The following is a 23,032-nucleotide window of genomic DNA, read 5'->3' as shown; positions in this document are numbered from 1 at the left end:
CGCAGAGGGTCACTCAGAGAACGCTCAGGCCCCACTGCCCGCCCTGGATGCAGGCGAGCCAGCCACAGCCACACCCCAGAGGACAGCCCCGTGTTTGCTGGGGGCAAGGGCCCACACTAAGGGCATGGGAGGCTAGCTGGCAGAAAGAAGGCGGGGACCCTCAGGGAACCCGCTGACGGAGCCCTCTGCCCAGCCCCGGCCCAGGAGACGAGCATTACCAGGGTCTGATTGGAGAAGGGGTCCGTATAGTTGATCCTCTGAGTGGTGCAGTTCACATCTCCAGGCTGCCCGGGGCTCCTCAGAGGCGGGATGACCTCGTAATAGTGTTTACAGCTGAGCAGCTGGGCCTGACCGGGATACAGAGCGATGCCTGGAGGAGGGACAGGGAGAAGTGAACACACCCCTAAAACCACATCATGCGTACTTTTTCATACTCATCAATCACCTAAGTCCAGGACTCCCGGGGTGACTGCAGAGGAGGAAGAAGAAAGAGCTGTTTACAGAGGGTGGGGAGCCCCACGCCCTGCCCTCAGAAAGCCCCGCTCTCATGGAGGCGGCCAGGGCCTTCGCAGTTAGCCCCTCTCCTGGCCGGGGACGCAGCCTCCCCGGTGTCTACACCAACACCCACCCCATTCAGAGCCCCACTCCACGTGCTCCCAGGGGGCCCCCCAAGACCGAGCTGGGAGGCCAGGCCCCCGGGACTGCCCCCCGCCTGCAGGCTCACCGGGCGGCCCTTGGCGGTGGGACTCCCCAGGTCTCCCCGTCTCTCATCTCCTGCTCCGGCTGGGAGCTCCCAAGTGTGCAAGTCACACCTCTCAAGTCCCTCCCCTTCCCCAGCCAAGGCACCTCGCTCCAAGCTCCAAGGATGGCAGCTGCTCTAGCCTCACTGAGAGCTGCACAGGGACCCCGGACACCGGCAGCGTCAGAGAGGCAGAGGGGCCAGATGAAACCCGCCAGACCAGGAAGTGAAAAAGGGGCCAGAGAGTAAAACCGCCAGACGGAGGCCAAGGCGGACACACAGCGAGGGGGGCAATCCCAAAACGGGCGAAGGCGCCGCGACCCGAGACTCCGGCTCTGCGCTGTGAGCAGTCCGTCCGGAGGGTCACGTGGGGGTGTCCTGTGGGCACAGGGTGCGGGCACAGGCCGGGTGGGCAGAGTCCAAGCCCCCAGAGCTCACGCCCCCCCCCCCACCCACCCCACGCCCCGTTCACACCACGCTGCCAGAGCCCAGTACCAGCACCGCCGCCCTGGAGCAGGCAGTCCCCTCTTCGGCAGAGATGGCTCCCTTCTCCAGGCAGGCCCCAGCCACCTCTGGATGGCCGCGCCTCCCCCGCCCCCCGGAACTCCCACTTCCCGGCATCACTGGCCCCGGCTCCAGCCAGGCTAGACTCACCTCCCCAGAGAAGCCCTGTCTCCCTAAGCTCACCTCTGCTCCTACAGACCCGCCTCCCAGAGAAACTCTTCCATTAGCCAATGCCCAGCTCAAATCCCGCTGTGAGCGAAGCCTTCTGTGCCCACTCCAGCCCTGCAGCCAGCACACTCCAGGCTCAGTCCGCCTCCCTCCTCAGCACACGACCCTCTGGCTGGGTACCAACCCAGACTGTGCTGGGACTCCCTGCCCTGCCCGTGGTGCCTGGCACTATGCCAGGAATGCAACGGTGGCTCAGCGGGTATTGAGAAGTCGCTGTCCGGGACCTGATGCCTGTCCCGGGGCAGGCTCTACCTGGGGCGTCGTAGCGATCCACCTCCTTGTAAGACACCGACATGACAGGGTGCTTGAGCTTCTCGCGGAAGTCCATGATGGTCTGGTAGACCAGGAAGACGGCCACGGCCATGAGCAGCAAGTAGATGAAGATGAGCAGGACTGAGAAGACGTTCTTCAGGCAGGCCTTGCTGAAACGGATGCTGCTGGAGGCCGACTCGCTGTCCAGGGCTGACCGACAACAACACACACATGACCCAGAGGTCGTCTCCAGGCCCCTGACATGCTTCACCCCAGAGGCAAGGCTGTCTGCACACCTTACCTCTCCCCACCCCATCTGGCACCCATCAACACACACCACACTCCTGCTCTGCCAGGACGGGGACCCTGAACTGGAGGAGACTCCCCTAAGAGACGCTTCCAACCCAGCATGGGCGCTGCCTGCCCCTGATGAGCTGTATCAGTGTGCCCTCCTCTGCCCTGAAGGCCCTCTCACCCCAAGCCTGGCCTGGAAGCACTGTTTTCCCAACGGCTGCCTCCTAACTCATCCTTCAGGTTTCAGTTTAGAAAGGCATGTCCTCAAGGAAGCCTCCCCTGACCCCATAACTTGACTGTGGCAGCCCTTCCTCGGTGCCCCCAGGACACCCTATGGCCCCGGTCACCACTCTGCAGTGTCACCGTCTACATGTCTTTTTATCCCCCCAGGCTATGAGCTCCATGAGGGCGGACACGGGGCCATTCTTGTCCACACTGCACCCCCAGCCCTTCATGCGGTACCTGGAATACAGCGGGCCTTCTGTAACTAAACGGTCAATGACCGCATGTGCCCTGAGGCCATCCCCTCCCCAAAAGTCCTAAGGTGATGCCCCAACCCCCAGGGTGGCAGTATTTGGAGCGGGGCAGTGAAGGAGGTAAGGGAGTTAAAGAAGGTCCTAAGGGTGGGCCCTAACCCAATAGGACGGGTGTCTACAGAGAAGAGGAGGGCCCAGTGGCATTTTCACAGAGCGAGGACAAAACATTTTCAATTTGTATGGACATACAAAACACCCTAACAGTCAAAACAATCTTGAGAAAGAAGAACAGAGCTGAAGCAATCATGCTCCCTGACTTGAGACTTTCAGTTCACTTCAGTTGCTCAGTCATGTCCGACTCTTTGCAACCCCATGGACTGCAGCACAGCAGGCCTCCCTGTCCATCACCTACTCCCGGAGTCTACTCAGACTCAGGTCCATTGAGTCGGTGATGCCACCCAGCCATCTCATCCTCTGTCGTCCCCTTCTCCTCCCTTCTTCAATCTTTCCCAGCAACATGAGACTATGCTACAAGGTAATCAAAACAGTATGGTATGGGCACAAATACAGAAACACTGGTCAAAAGAACAGAATACCAAGCCCAGAAATAAACCCACACACTCGTGGCTAATTAATCCATGACAAAGGAGGCAAGAATATACAAAGGAAAAAAGAAAGTCTCTTCAGTAAGCGGTGTTGGGAAAACTGGACAACTACGTGTGAAAAAATAAAATTAGAACATTCTCTAACAACATACACAAAAATAAACTCAAAATGGATTAAAGACCTAAACGTAAGACCAAATACTATAAAACTTCCAGGGGAAAACACAGGCAGAACACTCTTCGACATAAATCACAGCAATATTTTTTTGAATCCACCTTCTAAAGTAATGAAAATAAAAACAAAAGTAAACAAATGGAACTGAATTAAACTTAAAAGCTTAAAAACAAAAAAGACAAGCTTATGGTCTAGGAGAAAATATTTTCAAACTACAAGACTGACAAGGGATTAATTTCCAAAACACACAAATAGCTTATATAGTTTAATATCAAAAAAACAAAAAACAATCCAATCAAAAAATGGGCAAAAGACCTAAATAGACATTTTTTCCAAAGACGACGTACAGATGGCCAAAAGGCACATGAAAAGACGTTCAATATCGCTAACTATTAGAGAAACACAAATCAAATCACAATGACATATCACCTCACACCCGCAGAGAATGACCATCGCTGTAAGAGGCCTACAAATAATAAATGCTGGAGAGGGTGTGGAGAACAGGGAGGGCCTACACGACTGGTAGCAATGTAAGCTGGTGCAGCCACCATGGAGAACACTACGGAGCGTCCCCAGAAAACTAAAAGCAGAATTCTCCATGATCCTGCGATCCTACTCCTGGGCCTGTATCTGGAGAAAACTCTGATTCGAAAAGATAACGTGCACCCCAGCGTTCACTGCAGCACTGTTCATAACAGCCAAGCAACCTAAGTATCCAGCAACAGGTGCGTGGACAAAGATGTGGTACACACACACAATGGAACGCCGCTCATCCATTATAAAGGACGAAATAACGCCATTTCCAGCAACATGGATGAACACACAGATGACCAGATGAAGTGAAATCAGTCAGACGGAGAAAGACAATCACAGGATATCGTTTATCCGTGGAATCTAAAAGAATGATACAAATGAACTTCTTCACAAAACAGAAATAGACTCACACACTTAGAAAACAAATTTATACCAAAGCGGGTAGCAGGAGGGGGTGTGGGGAGAGAGAGATTAGGGATGTGGGGTTAACATATACACTACGGTATAAAAACAGGGCAACAACAAGGGCCTACTGCAAGCACAGGGAACTGTACTCAGCATCACGCAATAACCCACACTGGAAGAGAAGCGGAAAAGGAACACACGTGCGTAACTAATTCACTCTGCTGTACAACCGAAACTAACAAAACACGGTAAACGAACCACACTCCGAGCGAGCAGAGGGAGCGACACGAGGGAGCTGACACAGAGGAGTCACACGTGAGAACGCGTGGCCGACGCCAAAGGAAAGCGGCCTCGGAGACTCCAGACTGCCGGCGCCAGGACCCTGAGCCTCAGCCTCCCTGACTGAGAAAAACGTTTCTGCTGCTTCAGCCACCAGCCTGAGGCACCTGGTTAGGAGCGGCCGAGCTGAGACACTGCCTCGGTGCTCCGGGAGGGTCTCTGCTCCTGAAACCGCGGGCTCCCTGAGGAAAAGGCCTGTCTCCTCCCCAGCCGCCGAGCACACTGAGGAGGAAGGGGGCTCAGAATGGAAGCCCCAAAAGCTACGTGCTTGGCTTCTGGCTTCCAACAGCGACAAGGCTGCGTGGTCACACCACCCTTCTACAGAACACAATTACACACCTGGACAAAATAATTTAAAATTATTTGAAGGCACTGGAAAATGATCAAAAGCAAGCTGAAACTACCTCTTTTGGGGAAAAAAAAAAAAAAACTGCATCTGGTCAACTTGCAGCTTTTCGCCTGAGGGCGCTGAACAGTCTCCGCAAGGTGTGGTGCAGGGTGACAGTGGACAACGCTCAAGGCTGGGGAAGCAGCCAGAAAGTTAGGGGAAAACTCTGACAGGGAGGCAGCCACATGGGGGAATGAACTCCCAAACCTGCAAACAAAACATGCTCAAAAAAAAAAAAAAAAAACATGCTCCAGTTCTTGGTGGAAGACCCCAGGAGGGCCAGAAAAAACAGCAGCTGGAAACTGCCAGATTGAGAATAGATTTCAGCTGCTCTTCATGCAAGGAATATAGGAGATTAGAACTTGAGTCTTGCTATTTTATCTACTTGCTAAAAAAAAATTCTTCACAGGATGATAAGAGAATTCAGAACTTCTACTACGTGTCACTGAAAATGTCTAGTGTTGAGCAAAATAAATCATCAGACGTGCAAAGAAACAAGAAAATGTGACCCAGGTTCAAGGAAAAAAGCTGTATATACAAAGCAGCACTAAGACGACCCCAAATGTTGCAATTAGCAGACAGGAATTTTACAGAGCCTAAAGGACTTAAATGAAAATGTATGGATAAGGAATGAACAGAGGGAGAATACAGAAACTATAAAAAAGAACCAATTCTAGAGCTGAAAAGAAAAATAAATAAAATGAAAAACTCAACTGTGTAGTCTTTAACAGCAAAAGATGGCAGGAAAAACAAAAAGCCAGTGTAGCTGAAGTTAAATGAACAGAAATTATCCAATCCAAAAAAGACTGAAGAAAAAGCTAACAGAGCCTAGATAACTGTGGGACAACATCTAGCAGTCTAACAAAGGGCAACTGGAGAGAGAAAATAGATTGCAAAAAATATTTGAAAAAAGAATGGCCCAAATTTCCCAAAATTTGGAGGAAAAAACATCAATTTATAGATTCAAGAAGCCCAATACATGCCAAGCAGGATAAGTAATAAACCGCTTCTAGGCAAATCATACTGAAACTGCCAATGCAAAGATAAAAAAAATCTTGAAGGCACCCAGGAAAAAAAGGAGGGGGGTGCATATTACATACAGGAAATTATATCTAACAACAGGTTAATTTTTGATCAGAAATAATGAAGGCCAAAAGACAATAGGGGCTTCCGTGTAGCTCAGATGGTAAAGAATCTGCCTGCAATGCAGGAGACCCGGATTCGATCCCTGGATGGGGAAGATCCCCTGGAGAAGGAAATGGCAACCCACTCCAGTATTCTTGTCTGGAGAATCCCATGGACAGAGGATCCTTGTGGGCTACAGTCCACAGGGTCACAAAGAGTCGGACACCACTGAGCAACTAACACTACTCCTACTACTAAAAGACAATGGAACATCTTTAAAGTACTGACAGAAAAAAAAATTCCATCAACTCAGAATTTTTAGACTCCACCAAACTAACCTTTAAAAATGAAAGGGATATTAAAGTACTTTCAAACACAAAAGCAGAGAGAATTTGTTACCAACAGATCGGCACTAGAATGTATGCTAAAGAAAACCCTGAAATGACACTAGATGGTAACTCTCAGATGTATAAGAAGGAACAAATATGCCTGGAAATGTTAAATATGTGGGTAAATATAAAGCTATTTAAATAATTTTAAATATTTAAGGCTATCTAAAGCAAAAATTATACAATAATACTGCAAATTTTCTAACTTTCAGGAAAGAAGCAACAGAGAAACAAAAAATAAAATTTGTCTCTATATGAGAGAAATAGAGAATAATGAAATGGTAGAACCAAATGCAACCGTATCAACACTTACAGTAAACAGACTAAACACCAATGAAAAGGCAGAGACTATCAGTCTGGATTAAATACAAGACCCAACCAAATGCTGTAATTAAGAGATGGACTTCAAATAGAAAGACACAAGAGTATTTGCTCGTAACTATCTCATTTTCTTTTATTTAAAAGGCACAAAAGCAAGGAGCACAGAACTACAGAGGGTCCCAGGTGGTCAGAAAGAAGGAAACCATTCACTTCTCATCTACAAACAGTGAGCACCAACTCTACGTGCAACACTCTGCACTGTGTGCTTCAGGGAGGTTCCGAGAGAGGAAACCAAGAGAGGAGGACTGACGGTTTGTGCAACAAGTGCTACAGAACTCCGAAGGCTGTGAAGATGTAAGATGTGAGATTTCTTTCCTCAGAGGGATGAAGGGGAGTCAGGGGGAAGCGCAGAGGTCAGCAGAGGCTTTGTGGAGGAGCCTGCATCAGCTCTGGGACTAAAGCACCAGGAGGATTCTGAGGAAGACATAATCTGTGTTCATTATTCATGTGTTTTGTGCATTGGAAGACCAGATCTCTAGCCCAGTGGAACAGTAGGAGCATGGGCTGCAAACCCAGCTCTGCTACCAACTATAACTGCTCTGTGACCCAAGGCAAGCTATCTGACGCTCCTACGGCTCACTTGCTTCATGTGAAAAGGAAATCATTTCCATTTTCTAGGATGTCTGAGAGAAGCAAATGAGAGACTGTTGTAAAATGCATGACAGAGTACCTGCCCAATGAATTACTGTTACTGGAGAGACAGAATGTACCCGCTACACTTCAAAAAATGAAGCCCTCAGCGATGAAGATAACAAAGATAAAGACCATAAAACCACCACCTCATAATAATTAATGAGAAAAAATACATGAAGATAAAATGGAGGTGGGACAGAATACAGTCTTTCACATAGTAGGCATGTAATGTTTTCATGTCTGTTAAATGGATGAACAGTCAAAAAAAACCAGATGAATTAAGTTGTGCAGTGCTAACTTAGCTACCTCTCAACTGGTCAGTCAGTACTTTTCAGGCACGTAAAACTATAAACCAATTGGTGTGCCTTACTAGTAATGACAGAAAGTTTAAAAAATTCTTCCTTTACAGGAATGCCAGTTCGCAGAAGTGTTTGTGTGGTTCCTTCAGGTCGTGAAGAACAGGTTACTCTAGACAATGGATGTTTAAGAGGAAGCAGGAAGCCCCTAGGAAACCCCTCGGGTAGCTAAGAGTGAATCCAAGGTACAGAGCAACTCCAGTTCTCCAAAAGGAATTAAAGCAACTCACGTTTCCAACTTGCGTTGTCTCTGATTCTACTTCTGCTGCTTACTGTTACCAGGGACTGTGCCATTTTCTGCTCCCTCACAGCTTTGCCACCTGCCTTCTCGCCGTGTCGCTCTCATAACTCTGCTCCATTTTACTCTCAAAGTCTTTCTCTCAGTCTCGCATTCAGACCTTCTGGAGAGTATCCCGTATAGGACAGTGTTCCCAATTAGGCATGTCACAAGACACAGCCCTTCCTCACACTCAGCTGCAGATGGCTTCCTTTCGCTCAGGTGCTGAGCCCTGATCGGTCACCAGAAGCACGGTGGTCTGTGCACAGGGACCTGCCCGCAGCTGTTTTGCTTGGAAGGCACTCCCAGCCCCTAGGGTCCATGTGGGACCACAGGTCCACTTCAGAACAAAGCAGGTGAAAGCGCATTCACTGTCTGAGTGGCTCGTAACTGCAGTGGCCACAGGCATCAGGGTGCTACATCCTAAGCTCACAAGATGAAAGTGAAGGGACTCTGAATGACTGAATTCGTGCCTAACATCTGAACAGAATCTTTTAAGAGTTGTTAGGGACCTAAAAGGCCATCTGGTCCAACTCCATTCCTTGTGCAATGATCCTGGCCCCACAGTCAGCAATGGACATCGAATGAGGGTCCTGGAATACTGACTCCTAGACCCCAAATTTAGCTTCTTTACAGGGCTTTCAGCGATCCACAAATTGGCATGTAATGTAATTAAAAAACCGTAGAACTGTTTATCATCCACACATGCTATATGTGACACTCCAATGCCTCCTGAGCAATCTGTAAGCAGGTCAAGAAGCAACAGTTAGAACCAGACATGAAACAATGGACTGGTTCCAAATTGGGAAAGGAGTAAGTCAAGGCTGTGTACTGTCACTCTGCTTATTTAACTTAGATGCAGAGTATATCATACGAAATGCCAGGCTGGATGAAGCACAAGCTGGAATCAAGATTGCCAGGGAAAATATCAACAACCTCAGATATGCAGATGATACCACCCTTATGGCAGAAAGCGAAGAGGATCTAAAGTTTCTCTTGATGAAGGTGATAAAGTGAAAGTGATGAAGTCACTCTTGCTGAAGGTGAAAGAGGAGAGTGAAAAAGCTGGCTTAAAACTCATCATTCAGAAAACTAAGATCATGGCATCCGGTCCCATCACCTCATGGCAAATAGATGGGGAAACAGTGGAAACAGTGACAGACTATTTTCTTGGGCTCCAAAATCATTGCAGATGGTGACTGCAGCCATGAAATTAAAAGATGCTTGCTCCTTGGAAGAAAAGTTATGACTAACCTAGACAGCATCTTAAAAAGCAGAGATATTACTCTGCCAAGAAAGGTCCACATAGTCAAAGCTATTGTTTTTCCAATAGTCATGTATGGATGTGAGAGTTAGACCACAAACAAAGCTGAGTGCTGAAAAATTGATGCTTTTGAAGTGTGGTCTTGAAGGCTCTTAAGATTCCCTTGGACTGCAAGGAGATCCAACCAGTCCATCCTAAAGGAAATCAGTCCTGAATATTCATTGGAAGGACTGATGCTGAAGCTCCAATACTTTGGCCACCTGATGAGAAGAACTGACTCATTAGAAAAGACCCTGATGCTGGGAAAGATTGAAGGCGGGAGAAGAAGGGGACAACAGAGGATGAGATGGTTGGATGGCATCACCGACTCAATGGACAAGAGTCTGGGCAAGCTCTGGGAGTTGCTGATGGACAGGGAAGCTTGGTGTGCTCCAGTCCATGGGGTGGCAAAGAGTCGGACACGACGGAGTAACTGAACTGAACTAACTGAATGCTAAAAGTATTTTTACATTTTACCATTATTTTTAAAAAGGTGCTAGATATTTGATAAAATGCCCCATGTACTCTTCAGTCAGAGAAACCAAACGCTGGCTCTTCTGTGGCAAGTTGGATGAGTGCTTGTTAAAAGTACATGTCCCTGTGCTAAGCCGCTTCAGTCATGCCCAACTCTGTGATGCTAAGGACTGTGGCCTGCCAGGCTCCTCCTTCTGTGGGGCTCTCCAGGCAAGAATACTGGAGTGGGTTGCCATGCCCTCCTCCAGGGGCTCTTCCTGACCCAGGGATTGAACCCATGCCTCTTATGTCTCCTGCACTGGCAGGCGGGTTCTTTACCATTAGCACCACCTGGGAAACCCATACATCCTTCATATATATGCAAACTCAAGAGTAGTAGAAAGACAAAAAGAATGCACAAGACTTTCTTGAGGAAAGTAATTTATGAGCTTTGTAAAACACATAACAGAATTGTGTCAAAAACCAAACGTGCCCCAGAATGTATTGGTAAGTCAGTCCATTAAGATGGGTGATGAGCAACTCAATTTCTGAAAACATTGTGAGACCTTTATTCACAGGAAAGGAAACTGGCTGACTACCATAACCCTGCAAAACTCTACCTTGCAGACAGCACTGGGCTAAGATGCATTCAGATTGCAATGAAGAAATGAATTCTTTGTTTATCCTTTTCTTCTTTTTAGTGATGTGACGGGTTTGTTGTTTTAATTTCATTTTGGTTTTTTTTTTTTGAGATATAATTACATACCATAAAATGGACCTTTATAAAGTGAATATATTTAGTAGTTTTTAAAATATTCACAAAGTGTACAGTCACAACCACTATCTAATTACAGAACACTGTCATTACCCAAAAAGAAACTCTATACCCACTGACAGTCACTCCATCTTTCTCTTAGTCCCTGGCAATCAACAGTCTACTTTGTTTCTATGGACTTACCTGTTCCAGGCAAGTCTCATAAACAGAATCATACTATATGTGACCTTTTGTGTCTGACTTCTTTCACTTGACAGAATGTTTTGAAGATTCATCCATGTTGTAGCATGTATCAGTTCTTCATTCCTATTAATTGCACAATAATATTCCATTGTGTGAACACAGCATTTTACTTATCCATTCATCAGTGGATGGACATTTCTGTTGTTTCTACTTTTTGTCTATTATGATCCTGCTATAAACATTCTTTACAAGTTTCTGTGTGGACATACAGTTTTCATTTCCCTTGGATATATAACTAAGAGTGGAACCACTGGGTCATATGGTAACTCTATATTTAATCTTTTGAGGAACTGCCAGACTATTTTCCACAGTAGCTGCACCATTTTATTAATACATTCCCATCAGCAACGTCTGGGGTTTCTAATTTCTCTACATCCTCACCAAAACTTCCTTATCATCGTCTTTTTGATTGTAGTCATCCTGGTAGGTATGAAATTACACCTCATTGTGGTTTAGATTTGCACCTCCCAAAGACTAACAATGTTGAGCATCTATTCATGTGCTTATCCGTCATTTGCATACCTTCTTTAGAGAAACATATTCACATCCTTTGTCCACTTTTAATTGGGTTGTCTTTTATTACTGAGTTGTTAAGAGTTCTTTATAATTGCTAAATACAAGTCCTTTATCAGATATAAAATTTGAAAATTTCTTCCATCCTAGGGGCTATCTTTTCACTTTCATGATAATATCCTTTGATATGCAAGTTTTTCATTTTGATGAGGTTCAATTTACCTTATTTTTCTTTGGTTGCTTATCTTTGTCTGTTCTGTTAATATACAGTTGTTTCCCTGGAGAACTAACTAGCCAAATGTTCTCTTCGATTTGATTACATCCCTAATACAATAAACTGCTTATTCAATTAGCACGTCTGGTCTCATCTTTTCCTCTGAAAAGAATAAGAAGCGGTTGTGCTTCCCCTGATAGAGAGGAAATGAATAGACTGAGACTTTGACCACATCATGGTGTGGAATTACCTCCCTCAGAGTCACACTGGGAATACAGTCCCGAACGCTGGGCGCTTAACTCCAGCCTCGGCTGCTGAACACTCAGCACCCCTGTGCTGTCTTCCTGTCTCGCTACCCCGAGCTCCAGCCCACCTCCTCTTCTGGCCTCCAAGTGAGGACCCTTCCCGTCCTCACGGCCCTTCCCTGCTTATTCCACATTCTGTGTCTGTGGCTTTCAACCAGGCCCCTAAACCTCCCCCTATGGGTCCAGTCCTCACCTCTCTCCTGTCAATCCTGTAGCTCTCACAGCCTCTGGACCAACTCTACCGACACTACACCCACTGAAGCTGGTGTGTCTTCTCTTCCAGCCACTTGCCCCTCTGGACTCTATCTCTGCATGTTATTCTCCCACTCACCTGGCTCCAAACCTCAGGATCTTCTTTGATTTTTCCTTTTCCCTCTCCCCCACATCAAAGCAGCCTATCATATCGGCCTCCAGCCTCCGATATGGCACAGTTGCCTTCAGTTCAGTTCAGTTGCTCAGTTGCATCCGTCTCTTTGCAATCCCATGGACTGCAGCATGCCAGGCTTCCCTGTCCATCACCAACTCCCTCAGCTTGCTCAAACTCAAGTCCATTGAGTCAGTGATGCCATCCAACCATCTCATCCTCTGTCATCCCCCTCTCCTCCTGCCTTCAATCTTTCCCAGCATCAGGGTCTTTTCCAATGAGTCATTTCTTTTCATCAGGTGGCCAAAGTATTGGAGCTTCAGTATCAGCATCAGTCTTTTCAATGAATATTCAGGACTGATTTCCTTTAGAACTGACTAGTTTGATCTCCTTGCAGTCCAAAGGACTCTCAAGAGTCTCTACAACATCACACTTCTAAAGCATCAATTCTTTGGCACTCAGCTTTCTTTATGGTCCAACTCTTACGTCCATACATGACTGACCATAGCTTTGACTAGATGGACCTTTGTTAGCAAAGTAGTGTCTCTGCTTTTTAAAATGCTGTCTAGGTTGGTTACAGCTTTCCTTCCAAGGAGTAAGCGTCTTTCAATTTCATGGCTGCAGTCACCATCTGCAGTGATTTTGGAACCCCAAAATAAAGTCTTTCACTGTTTCCATTGCTTCCTGATCTATTTGCCATGAAGTGATGGGACCGGATGCCATGATCTTAGTTTTCTGAATGTTGAGTTTTAAGCCAACTTGTTCACTCTCCTCTTTCACTTTCATCAAGAGGCTCTTTAGTTCTTCTTCACTTTCTGCCATAAGGGTGGTGTCATCTGCATATCTGAGGTTATTGATATTTCCCCCTGCAATCTCGATTCCAGCTTGTGCTTCCTCCCACCCAGTTTCTCATGATGTACTCTGCATAAAGTTAAATAAGCACAGTGACAATATACAGCCTGCTTATACTTCTTTCCTGATTTGGAACCAGTCTGCTGTTCCATGTCCAGTTTTAACTGTTGCTTCTTGACCTGATTTTTCAGGAGGCAGGTAAGGTGGTCTGGTATTTCATCTCCTTAAGAATTTTCCACAGTTGGCTTGCTTCACCTTAATCGAGCCCCACACCCTGGCAGACTCATCTTCCTTAAATGCCCACTTCATTTCTTACTGTTCTGTTCTAATTCCTTTAAATACTGCTGCCCCCTAGAGAAAGCCAAAACCCCCCAATGCTGAAACCCTGCCCCAATCTGACCCAGTCAAGCTTTCCTACCTCACCTCCCTCTACTTCTCTCATCAACCCTCTGTTCCAACCACTTGCTTTCCACTGGTGCTGAAACACCCTATTTTCATTCCACCTCTGTGTGTTTGCACATGCCACCCCTCCTCCCGGGCCAGCCCTTCTTTTCCACCCATACATCACCCTTCCTTCGGATTAATCCCATTTCCTTCATCAACCAGCCCTTGTTCATTCATTCCTGAAGCCCCTGTCTCCAGCATTTCTTTGGCCTTCGTTCACTCATTCATTCAAGTTGGCTTAGATGTAAGATACTTTCCTGCTCTAAATCCCCACCTCCCTCTCCCAGAGCACTGATATACATGGAGCTCCTAGAGAGGGCCAGGCTACTAAGCACTGTAATTACAGTGAGGGTAGAGAGGGGACAAACCTTCGTGCCTCACAAAACTCAAGGGCAGGCCCACGGAGTTGACACAGCTAAAGAATTACAGTCAATAAACATGCCCTCCCAGCTGTGCTACAAAAGAAAAGTAACGAACACTAGGAAAGCAGGCAACAGCGAGAAACCCACCCCATTCGGTTGTTCAGGGCAGGCTCTGTAGAAGGAGGGTTAAGTTCTTCTCGGGGTAACCCACCTTCTCTCTCCACATGGCCAGAAATCCTGGAAGCAGGCCATGTCTCACGCCCCTTCTTTGTGGTTTTGGCATTTGCCACAAAGATGAAGGAGTCCGAGTCCATGAGTGACTGTGGCAGATGATGGGCAGGAGTTGGGGACAAGAAAGCACCTCATCCAGGAACAACTGAGCCAGAGTCAGAATACATTCAGGGAGACAGGCCTGGTGCATCGCGAGCCCTGCCACTGATTCAGCTGGAGCACAGTGCTTCTCTGTGCCCCAGGTGTGTCTGTCAGCTGGGACTAAACATCTCCCTCAGAGAGTGGCTAGGAGGATTATAAAGTAGTGATAAAGTCTATGTAGAAAGCCCCACCCAGGCCTGGTGCAGGAGAGCACCTAGCCAGTGTGGCTGTTGTCGTCAGTACCATTAGTTTTATTACCATGAGGGGACTCAGAGGCATGCCATGAACTCGGAAAGTCATACACCACATCGCCAAAGTCACTACTGAGACGGGCTAAAGGGACTTCTGAGCACCGGACTGTCTACGGTCTAAACAGGACATGCATCCAGCCGAGTTCCCCCAACAGCAGGGAAGGCTTTTACTGGCCAACGAACAACCCAAAATCCATCTGCCTGGGGGCTGGCTTCCCGCTCTGACTGATCGCAGGCTTTTAGGCCCCAGGAATCTGAGGCAGAAGGAGAGGCTGCTAAGGTTGAAGGTCGTCATGGCCATGTCCTCATTTGCCTGGCATTTATCTCTGAAAGGAAACACAACAGGAAACTTCATCTTTCCAAGTCTGGTCTCCATCCTCTTCCTGCTGCCTCCAGCCATCCTCTTCTGCCTTGGGGCAAGAGGGCCGTGCAGGGCGCAGCAGGCAAAATAATGACCCACCAAAGGTGTCCATGTCCTCAAGCTTGGAACCTATAATTATGTCAAGTTACAGGGCAGAGACGGGATTATAGTTGCTGATTATCTGACCTTAAAATGGGGAAAAAGGACTTCCTATTCAGTGGGTAGGAGTCCGCCTGCCACTTCAGGGGACGTGGGTTCAACCCCTGGTCCAGAAAGATCCCACATGCCTTGGGGCAACCGAGCCTGTGCGCCACAACTACTGAAGCCCATGTGCTCTGGGGCCCGCAAGCCGCCAACTACGAAAGCTCGTGCACCTAGAGCCTGTGCTCCAAAACAAGAGAAGCCACCGCAAAGAGAAGCCTGTCAGTGCAATAAAGAGTAGCCCCTACTCACCGCAACTAGAGAGTCCACATGCAGCAACGAACACCCAGCACAACCAAAAAATACATAGATAACTAATTAAAAAACAACAACAGGGAAATGAAATGACTCTGGATTACCTGGATGGGTCCAGTATAATCACAAGGGCTCATTAAACATGGAAGAGGGAGGCAGAAGTCAGTGTCAGAACGAGGAGATCTGAGAAAGACCTGAAGGTGGAAGAAGGGACATGAGCTGAGGAAGGCAGGCAGCCTTGAGACGCTGGAAAAGGCACTAAAATAGATTCTTCTCTGGAGCCTCCAGAAAGGAACTGAGGCCTGCTGACACCTTACCTTTAGCCCAGGGAGACTCATTTTGGACTTCTGACCTCCAGGACTGTCAGATAATAAATCTGAGCTGTTTTAAGTCACTAAGTTTGTGGTAATTTGTTACAGAAAAGATAGAAACTAATACACAAGGCTTTTAAAACCTTCTCCCTAGGACCTTATGGCTTCGGAGGCAATGTTCAGAGTCAGAGTGGAGACAGCCCTGCTCCAACCTTTAGCACATTAGAATTTAATAGAAGGATGTGTAAGTTATTTTTTCAAAACATCACAGGTTCAGTAGAAAGCATCTGGGGTCAGACAGAGCCTGATGCAGTCAGTTTGCAGGCCGGCTTCAAGATTCTCCCACAATGCACTTAACCTCCCTGAGTTATTTCAAGTGGAATCAAGAGGATGACTGCCGCACAGGGCTGTCATGAGAACTGGATGGCCATGGGGATGACAGAGCCTGGCCCGGGGGAAGCAGTCAGTAAATGTTATCTGCCCTTCCTTCCTCTTTCCTTCTACGAAGTCTTCTCTAAAGATTAGACACAACCACAGAATTTCCAATCCCATCCCCACCCCTCCAAATATGGGAATCCAGAGGAGCAGAACCCCACCTCCCTCAATGCACCCAAGAAGCTGTAGTCAGGCGGGACTCCACTCACTCATTCACTCAGGCATTCATCCGACAAATCCTTATCGCACGGCCAGGGCTGAGTGGGGAAGCAAAAAAGACTGGTTTCTACCTTGGTGTGGTTTAGAGTCTAGTAGATTACACAGACATTAATGCAACAGGCAGGCAAACTCTTACACCATCCATCAGCGACAGTTGCAAGCCAGAGATGCAGAGATTACCAGTGACAGTGGACATGATCTAGCCAGGCAGTCAGACAAGGCTTTGCAGGAAAAAAAAAAAAAGTGAGCTGACAGCTGAAAGATGATTATGCGTTAACTAGATGACAGACAGAAGAGAACTCCAGGCAGAGGAATAAAACAACAAAAAAGCCCGGAGCGAGGCCTGAAGTAAAACCCCAGCAGGGTCAAGGGGCAGTGAAAACGGGGAAGCGGGGAAGGAAGGAAAAAAGAATGACTCTCAGGTCCAACTGGGTGGTGCTGGCATTGTCCCTGGAAACAGGAAACACTGGGAGAGGGTCAAGCTGGCAGTGGGGAAACCATGAGGTCAATTTTGGACGTGTGGAGTTAGGGGGAACTTTGGGACATCTAGGCAGAGCCATCACCGGGGAATCAGGGTACACAGCATATGTAAAAAGGTGCCTCTGGGCCAGAGATAAAACCACGCAGACACGTGTGAGCAAACAGTGACTGAAGCAGGGGAGGGGGCTTGTGTGAGGATACCCACCAGAGACTGGAAGAAGGGGCCTCTGGCAAATATTTAATGCCCAAGAGCGGGAGGGTGACTCCAAAAGAGGCTGAAAGGAGCGGTCTGAGAAGCACAGTGTCACATGATGGCAGCTAAGGGAGCAGAGTGTAGGCAGGAGGAACAAGGGGTGGACGTATCAGACGTTGTCACTGCCAGGCTCTGCAGGATGCCACCTTACTGATGGGACCAGCTAGCTGGGGGGCAACGAAACTGGAGCGGCCTCTTGTTGGAGATGTGAGCCTACCAGAAAATCTCCCAGAGGACCCTGGGAAGTGACCCAGGTATCAGAGGCTCAACTGCCAACAGCTTCCCAGGGAAAAAGAAACAGAAAAGCAGAGACCCAAAGTCCCTGCCACTGTATCCAATGACTGGGCCTCAGGACCTGGCTCAAACCAGAGGACAGAAAAGAGCGGATGCCGGCATGACCACATCCTCTGTCCGGAGGCTGGTTAAACATGTATGGCTGCAAAACGAGGGTGATACTGGAGATCTGAAACGGGGCAGGGACTGCCCCTCTGACACAGGTGTCCGGCTGGACTGGGGCCTGCAGCGGCAACTAGGGCTCAGCACGGGGCACGTCCACCCCCAGCACTGAATCCACTTACCTGGTAAGATCCCCGGACCCTGGACTTTGACCGTCTCCTTGTCCCGCTCGTCAGCCTGCTCCGAGTTCTCAACCACCTGATCCAACTCCTCACTCAGCTAAAGGCAGGAACAAAGAGCACAGAGTCGTCAGCTCCATCAGCTTGGCCTTTCTGGACTAAAATAAGAAAGCAGAGGCTGCTTCTCGCTTAATTATCACCAAAAAAATAGAAGATCATACGTTGCAGGGTATGTGCATGCGTGCATGTGAAGTCGCTTCAGTCCTATCTGACTCTTTGCAACCCCAAGGACAAGTTCCTCTGTCCAGGAGATTTGCCAGGCAAGAATACTGCACTAGGTTGCCAGGCCCTCTTCTAGGGGATCTTCCCGACCCAGGGATCGAACCGTGTCTCTTTACGTCTCCTGAATGGGCAGGCGGGTTCTTTACCACTACCGCCACTGGGGAAGCCCATGATGCAGGGTATGTTATACCAGCTCTACAGATGAACACAACGAAGCTCAGAAATTTCAAATAACTTCTTATATGTTAGTCTTCCAGGGCTGCCATAACAAAGCACCACAAACTAGCTGGCTGAAAACAACAGGAATTTATCCCCTCATAGTTATGGAGGCTGACAAGCTGAAGTCAAGGTGATGGCAGGGCTGGTTCCTTCTGAAGGCTGTGACGGAGAACCTCTTCCATGCCTTTCTTCTAGCTCCAGGTAATGCCAGCAGTTCCTCGTGCTCCTTGGCTTGTACATGCATCCACTCTCCACACTGTCTCCATCTTTACATGGAGTCTGTGTCTCCACACGGTCATCCTTCTAGTAAGAATACCAAGCATGCTGATTTAGGGCCACTTTCCTCCAGTATAACCTCGTCTTAACTAAGTACATCTGCAATAACCCTCTTTCCAAATAAGGTCACTCTCTGAGGTGCTGGGGGTGAGGACGTCAACGTATCTTTTCAGGGAACACAATTCAACTCACAAGACTTTCCATGGCCACAGAGACAGGAGCCAAATCCAAGTTAGTCTAGTTCCAAAACCCACGCTCTTAATCACTTTCCGGAGGAGGAGGAAATGCAAGCTTAGCGTCTGCTGAGGCAGAAGATGGAACAGTGAAGTTGGTGTCAGAGCTAAAGTCCACCAACTCAGGCTGCAAATGCAGAACAAAGTGGGGAGGACAGGCCACCCCAGAGACAGGTGCTAACGAGCAGGCTCAGAGCGGGCAACCTCCACCTCACTGCCTCAGTGTTCTCACCTGTCAAATGGGGACAATGATACAGTGATAACCGACAAGGCTCCACAGTATCAAGGAGAAGAGCAAGAAACACCAAGACCAGAGTGTCTCACTCCAGGTAACAGCCAGCAATCCCCTGCATTGGGAGGGTGGGGGTGGGAATAGATTTCCCCAGTGTTTTCTTAGGTTCTCACTCCAGGTAGCAGCCAGCAATCCCCCACATTGGGAGGGTGGGGGAGGGAATAGATTTCCCCAGTGTTTTCTTAGGTTCACAATGTCAACACTCAAGGTCTCAAGATATTTTCTCTTTTTTAAAAATATTTTTTCTCATAAAAAAAAAATAAATTTACTTGTGCATTTATTTCTGGCTATGCTGGGACTTCACTGCTGCTCAGGCTTTTTCTCTAGTTGAAGCAAGTGAGGGCTACTCTCTAGTCGTGGTGCGTGGGCTTCTCATCGCAGTGGCTTTTCTTGTTCCAGATCACAGGCTCTAGGCACACAGGCTCAGTAGTTGAAGCACACGAGCTTAGTTGCTCCATGGCATGTGGGATCCTCCCGGACCAGGGATAGAACCTGTGTCTCCTGCATTGGCAGGTGGATTCTTAACCTCTGGACCACTAGGGAAGTCCCTCAAGACATTTTTATTAAAAAGTCATCTCTATGAGACTTGAGCTAAAATAAAGCTCTTATGTACCTAATACTCTTCCGTCTATCTCCTCCTCCACACCTGCCCTTTTAGAATCAGGGAAAACTTCTAGTTTAAAGCCTTCCAAGCCCAAAAGAAAAGGAAAACCAACACATGAAAGAGGGCTAGGAGCTTAAAGAAGATACCAGGAGACCCAGGCCCCCAGTGGGAACACAGACCAAGAGGACCCCAGGGCTCCCGCTGGCCAAAGGGAAAGTCCTGGAAAGGCCCAGAGCTCTAGCATCCAAGCTTCACACAAGTTCAGCCTATAACCCTGCTGCTGCTGCTGCTAAGTCACTTCAGTCATGTCTGACTCTGTACGACCCCATAGACAGCAGCCCACCAGGCTCCACCATCCCTGGGATTCTCCAGGCAAGAACACTGGAGTGGGTTGCCATTTCCTTCTCCAATGCATGAAAGTGAACAGTGAAAGTGAAGTTGCTCAGTCATATCCGACTCTTTGCGACCCCACGGACTGCAACCTACCAGGCTCCTCCATCCATGGGATTTTCCAGGCAAGAGTACTGGAGTGGGGTGCCATTGCCTTCTCTGGCCTATAACCCTAACAGGCCCCTAACCCAGGTCCCCTCCTGACTACCTAAAGCCATAACAAACCCACCTCCTAGCCCGACCCTGGCCAAGTTCTCCAGCATGACACCTGCAAGAAAGAGTCAGGAGGCCCCCTTCTTCTGAAGGTGAGACAGGACCCTCAGAATGGGTCACTGAGGAAGGCAAGGGAAGGAATCCTTCCAGTGTCTCCCACCATGGGGCAACAGAAACTGAACCCACCCGTGGCCTTTTCCCTGCAAGCAGGATAACTGTCTCTGTTTTAGCAAACATGTTAGGAGACTTGCTTGAGAAGGGGACGGTAGAGTTTACGTGCAGATGATAAGGGACAGGGTCCTGTAAACCAGGACCTCAAAGCTTCCCAGAAGCAGGAGCTGCCCACACCCTGTTAACAAGAACTAACATCCACTGAGGGGCCACTACTGCAGGCACTGAGCTAAGCACCCTACATACCAACTCAGCCAATCCTCACAGCCCATGAGATAAGGGCTACCATTACCTTCATTTTACAGATAAACTGGAGGCTCAGAGAAGTGACTTGACAAAGGTCACACAAATGGCAAGAGGCAAGGCAAGGATAGGAACTCAGGCTTTTTTACTTAAAAGTCCTAGTATTTGGGGGTTCCCTGGTGGCTCGGTGGTAAAGTATATACCTGCCAATGCACAGGTATGCTCCCTGGTTGGAGAAGATTCCACATGCCAAGGAACAACTAAGCCCGTGCACCACGACGACTGGGCCTGTGCTCTAGAGCCCAGGAGCTGCAACTACTGAGCCCACACGGCCTAGAGCCTGTGCTCGGCAACAAGAGAAGCCCCCAAAATGAGAAGCCTGTGCATTGCAACAGACAGTAGCCCCCACTCACTGCAACTAGAGAAAGCACGCACAGCAACGAAGACCCAGCAGAGCCAAAAATAAATCAATCAAAAAAATTTTAAGTCCTAGTATTTATCCATTATGCTCTATTCCCTATAAACCTGAAAACTTGCAGAGTCAGGAAAAGACACAGCTCATTCCCCAGGATTCCCTCACTGCCTCGGGTACAGGATCTAGGGGCCACAAAAATCCCTAGCACTGGCTAAAATCCAACAGGCTCCTTTGGGATAAAGGAAATGGTAGGAGAAACACAGAAATTTGTCCCAAAGTCAGATTCTAGCTCAGATCCTGCATTAAAACATGGTAAACCTCAGGCAAATATATCACCTGTTTTCAACTTGGCTTCCCTTTCTACTATAGGGCGAAGCCATCTGCTTTACAGACTCCACACAGTATCATTTACAAAGGGTGAAATGTACATGAGTATTGATCAGTATTGCTCAAGGCAGCAGCAGCTCCCAAGAGAGGGACTGACAGAAACTTCAGACTAGTCTGGAAAGTCAGACTGCATGGAGCACGTGAGATTTGAGATCCCTCCTTGTAAAACAAGGGAATTTTAAGCAAAGGACTTGAAGAAGCAGTATGAGCACAAGCGTAGCAGGAACACATTTTGAAACGGTGGGTTTCCAGTGTGGTCAGACCCTAGGTGGGTGAGGAGATGATGACGGGATATGGCTGCTGGACTGTCAGAGCTTGCTAAGAAGTCTGGACTGTTCTGAGCAGACCAGTGCCAGCATCAGGTGTATGTATGAAGGGATGTTCTGGAATCAAGGTAGTGAAGTGAAAGTGGCTCAGTCGTGTCCGACTCTTTGCGACCCCATGGACCATACAGTCCACGGAATTCTCCAGGCCAGAATACTGGAGTGGGTAGTCGTTCCCTCCTCCGGGGAATCTTCCCAACCCAGGGATCGACGCCAGGTCTCCCACATTGCAGGAGGATTCTTTACCAGCCCAGGATCAAGGTACGACCCTGAACAAACGTGCACAGCATGGAAGACACCAAAGAGGGAGCGCTGATCAGGGCAGACTCAGGGACACAAACCTGAGGATGGAGGATGTAAGCTGCCTGACTTGCCAAGGGAGGGGGGCACGGTGAGGGGCACGAGAGGGGAGAGTACCGGAGAGGACCAGGGTTTGGGACCCTCGAGGAGGAATAGGACAGCTGGAGTCAGAAGGAGAAGCTGGTCTGGGGGAAGAGCTGGAACCGCTCGTCGGTAGCTCAGGACAGGCAAAAACAAGAGACAAAGAACTGGAAAGAGAGTTACAGTCGTGGGAGGAGGTGAGGCAGGAGAGAGAAACGGAGCGGAGCGAGAAGCAGCTCTGTGGGAGAAAGCACATTCTCAACGCTTGCTGGCCATTCAGACGAGCAGTGATGATCGCTACCGCTAGCAGCTGAGGGGCCACGAGGCCCTGGGCGTGTAGGGGGGCTGCCGCCCAGCGCGCCTCTACTCCGGCCGGGGAGGAAGAAGGGCGCGCGGGTGCTTCCACTTGTTGCAGAGAACCCCACGGTCCTCGAGGGGACCCGGGGTGCTGCCCGGCGGGCCGCGCTGCCGCCCGGGTCCGGACAAGGCTTTTAATCCTTCACCGGCTGGTTACGGGTCGCGGTTCCGGGGCCCCAACGCTCTATCCTTCGGCCCAGCGACGGCCGCGTCCAGAGGAGGCTGCGCGCCCCGCTTCCTTCCTGCTCCGCCGCAGCTCGGCACGCGGGGGGACCCCTCCCCCGACCGCTCCTCGGCGGCGCGCTCTGCCCGCCCGGACGCCCCCCACCCCAGGGACCCCAGAAAACGCCCGGACCCCAGAGACCCGCTCCGCCTCGCGGCAAACTGTGCTGTCGCGCCCTCCCCGCCACTGCCGTGCGCGTACCTCCTGGTAGGATGTGGAGAGCTCCTGGCGGATCATGGCCGTGACCGGAGCTAAGGCACACCTGAGCGCGCTGGAGTTCGCGAGAGGCAGCTCTCCGAGAACGGCCGCCGCGGCCCCGAGGTTCGCCGACTCTCGGCGGCGACGCGAAACCTGTTCGGAGAAAGGAGCGGCTTCGGGACCA

At 48.9% G+C, this 23,032-nt stretch overlaps 1 protein-coding gene across 1 annotated transcript in view; it reads right to left on the bottom strand.

Annotated features, from left to right (window-relative positions):
• Positions 1 to 23,032, bottom strand: part of PACC1 (proton activated chloride channel 1) — a 31,820-nt gene extending 8,788 nt beyond the window's left edge. Inside the window, exons 1-4 of the mRNA XM_061161000.1 lie at positions 22,852 to 23,032; positions 17,645 to 17,741; positions 1,724 to 1,933; positions 219 to 370 (exon numbers count right to left, since the gene is read on the bottom strand). Coding sequence (XP_061016983.1) covers positions 219 to 370; positions 1,724 to 1,933; positions 17,645 to 17,741; positions 22,852 to 22,887 — 495 coding nt within the window. The 5' untranslated portion in view covers positions 22,888 to 23,032. The remainder of the gene's footprint in view (positions 1 to 218; positions 371 to 1,723; positions 1,934 to 17,644; positions 17,742 to 22,851) is intronic.

This window comes from Dama dama, chromosome 14 (genome assembly GCF_033118175.1).
Source record: "Dama dama isolate Ldn47 chromosome 14, ASM3311817v1, whole genome shotgun sequence".
NCBI classification, from domain to species: domain Eukaryota; kingdom Metazoa; phylum Chordata; class Mammalia; order Artiodactyla; family Cervidae; genus Dama; species Dama dama.
This window is presented reverse-complemented; position numbering and strand designations above follow the sequence as displayed.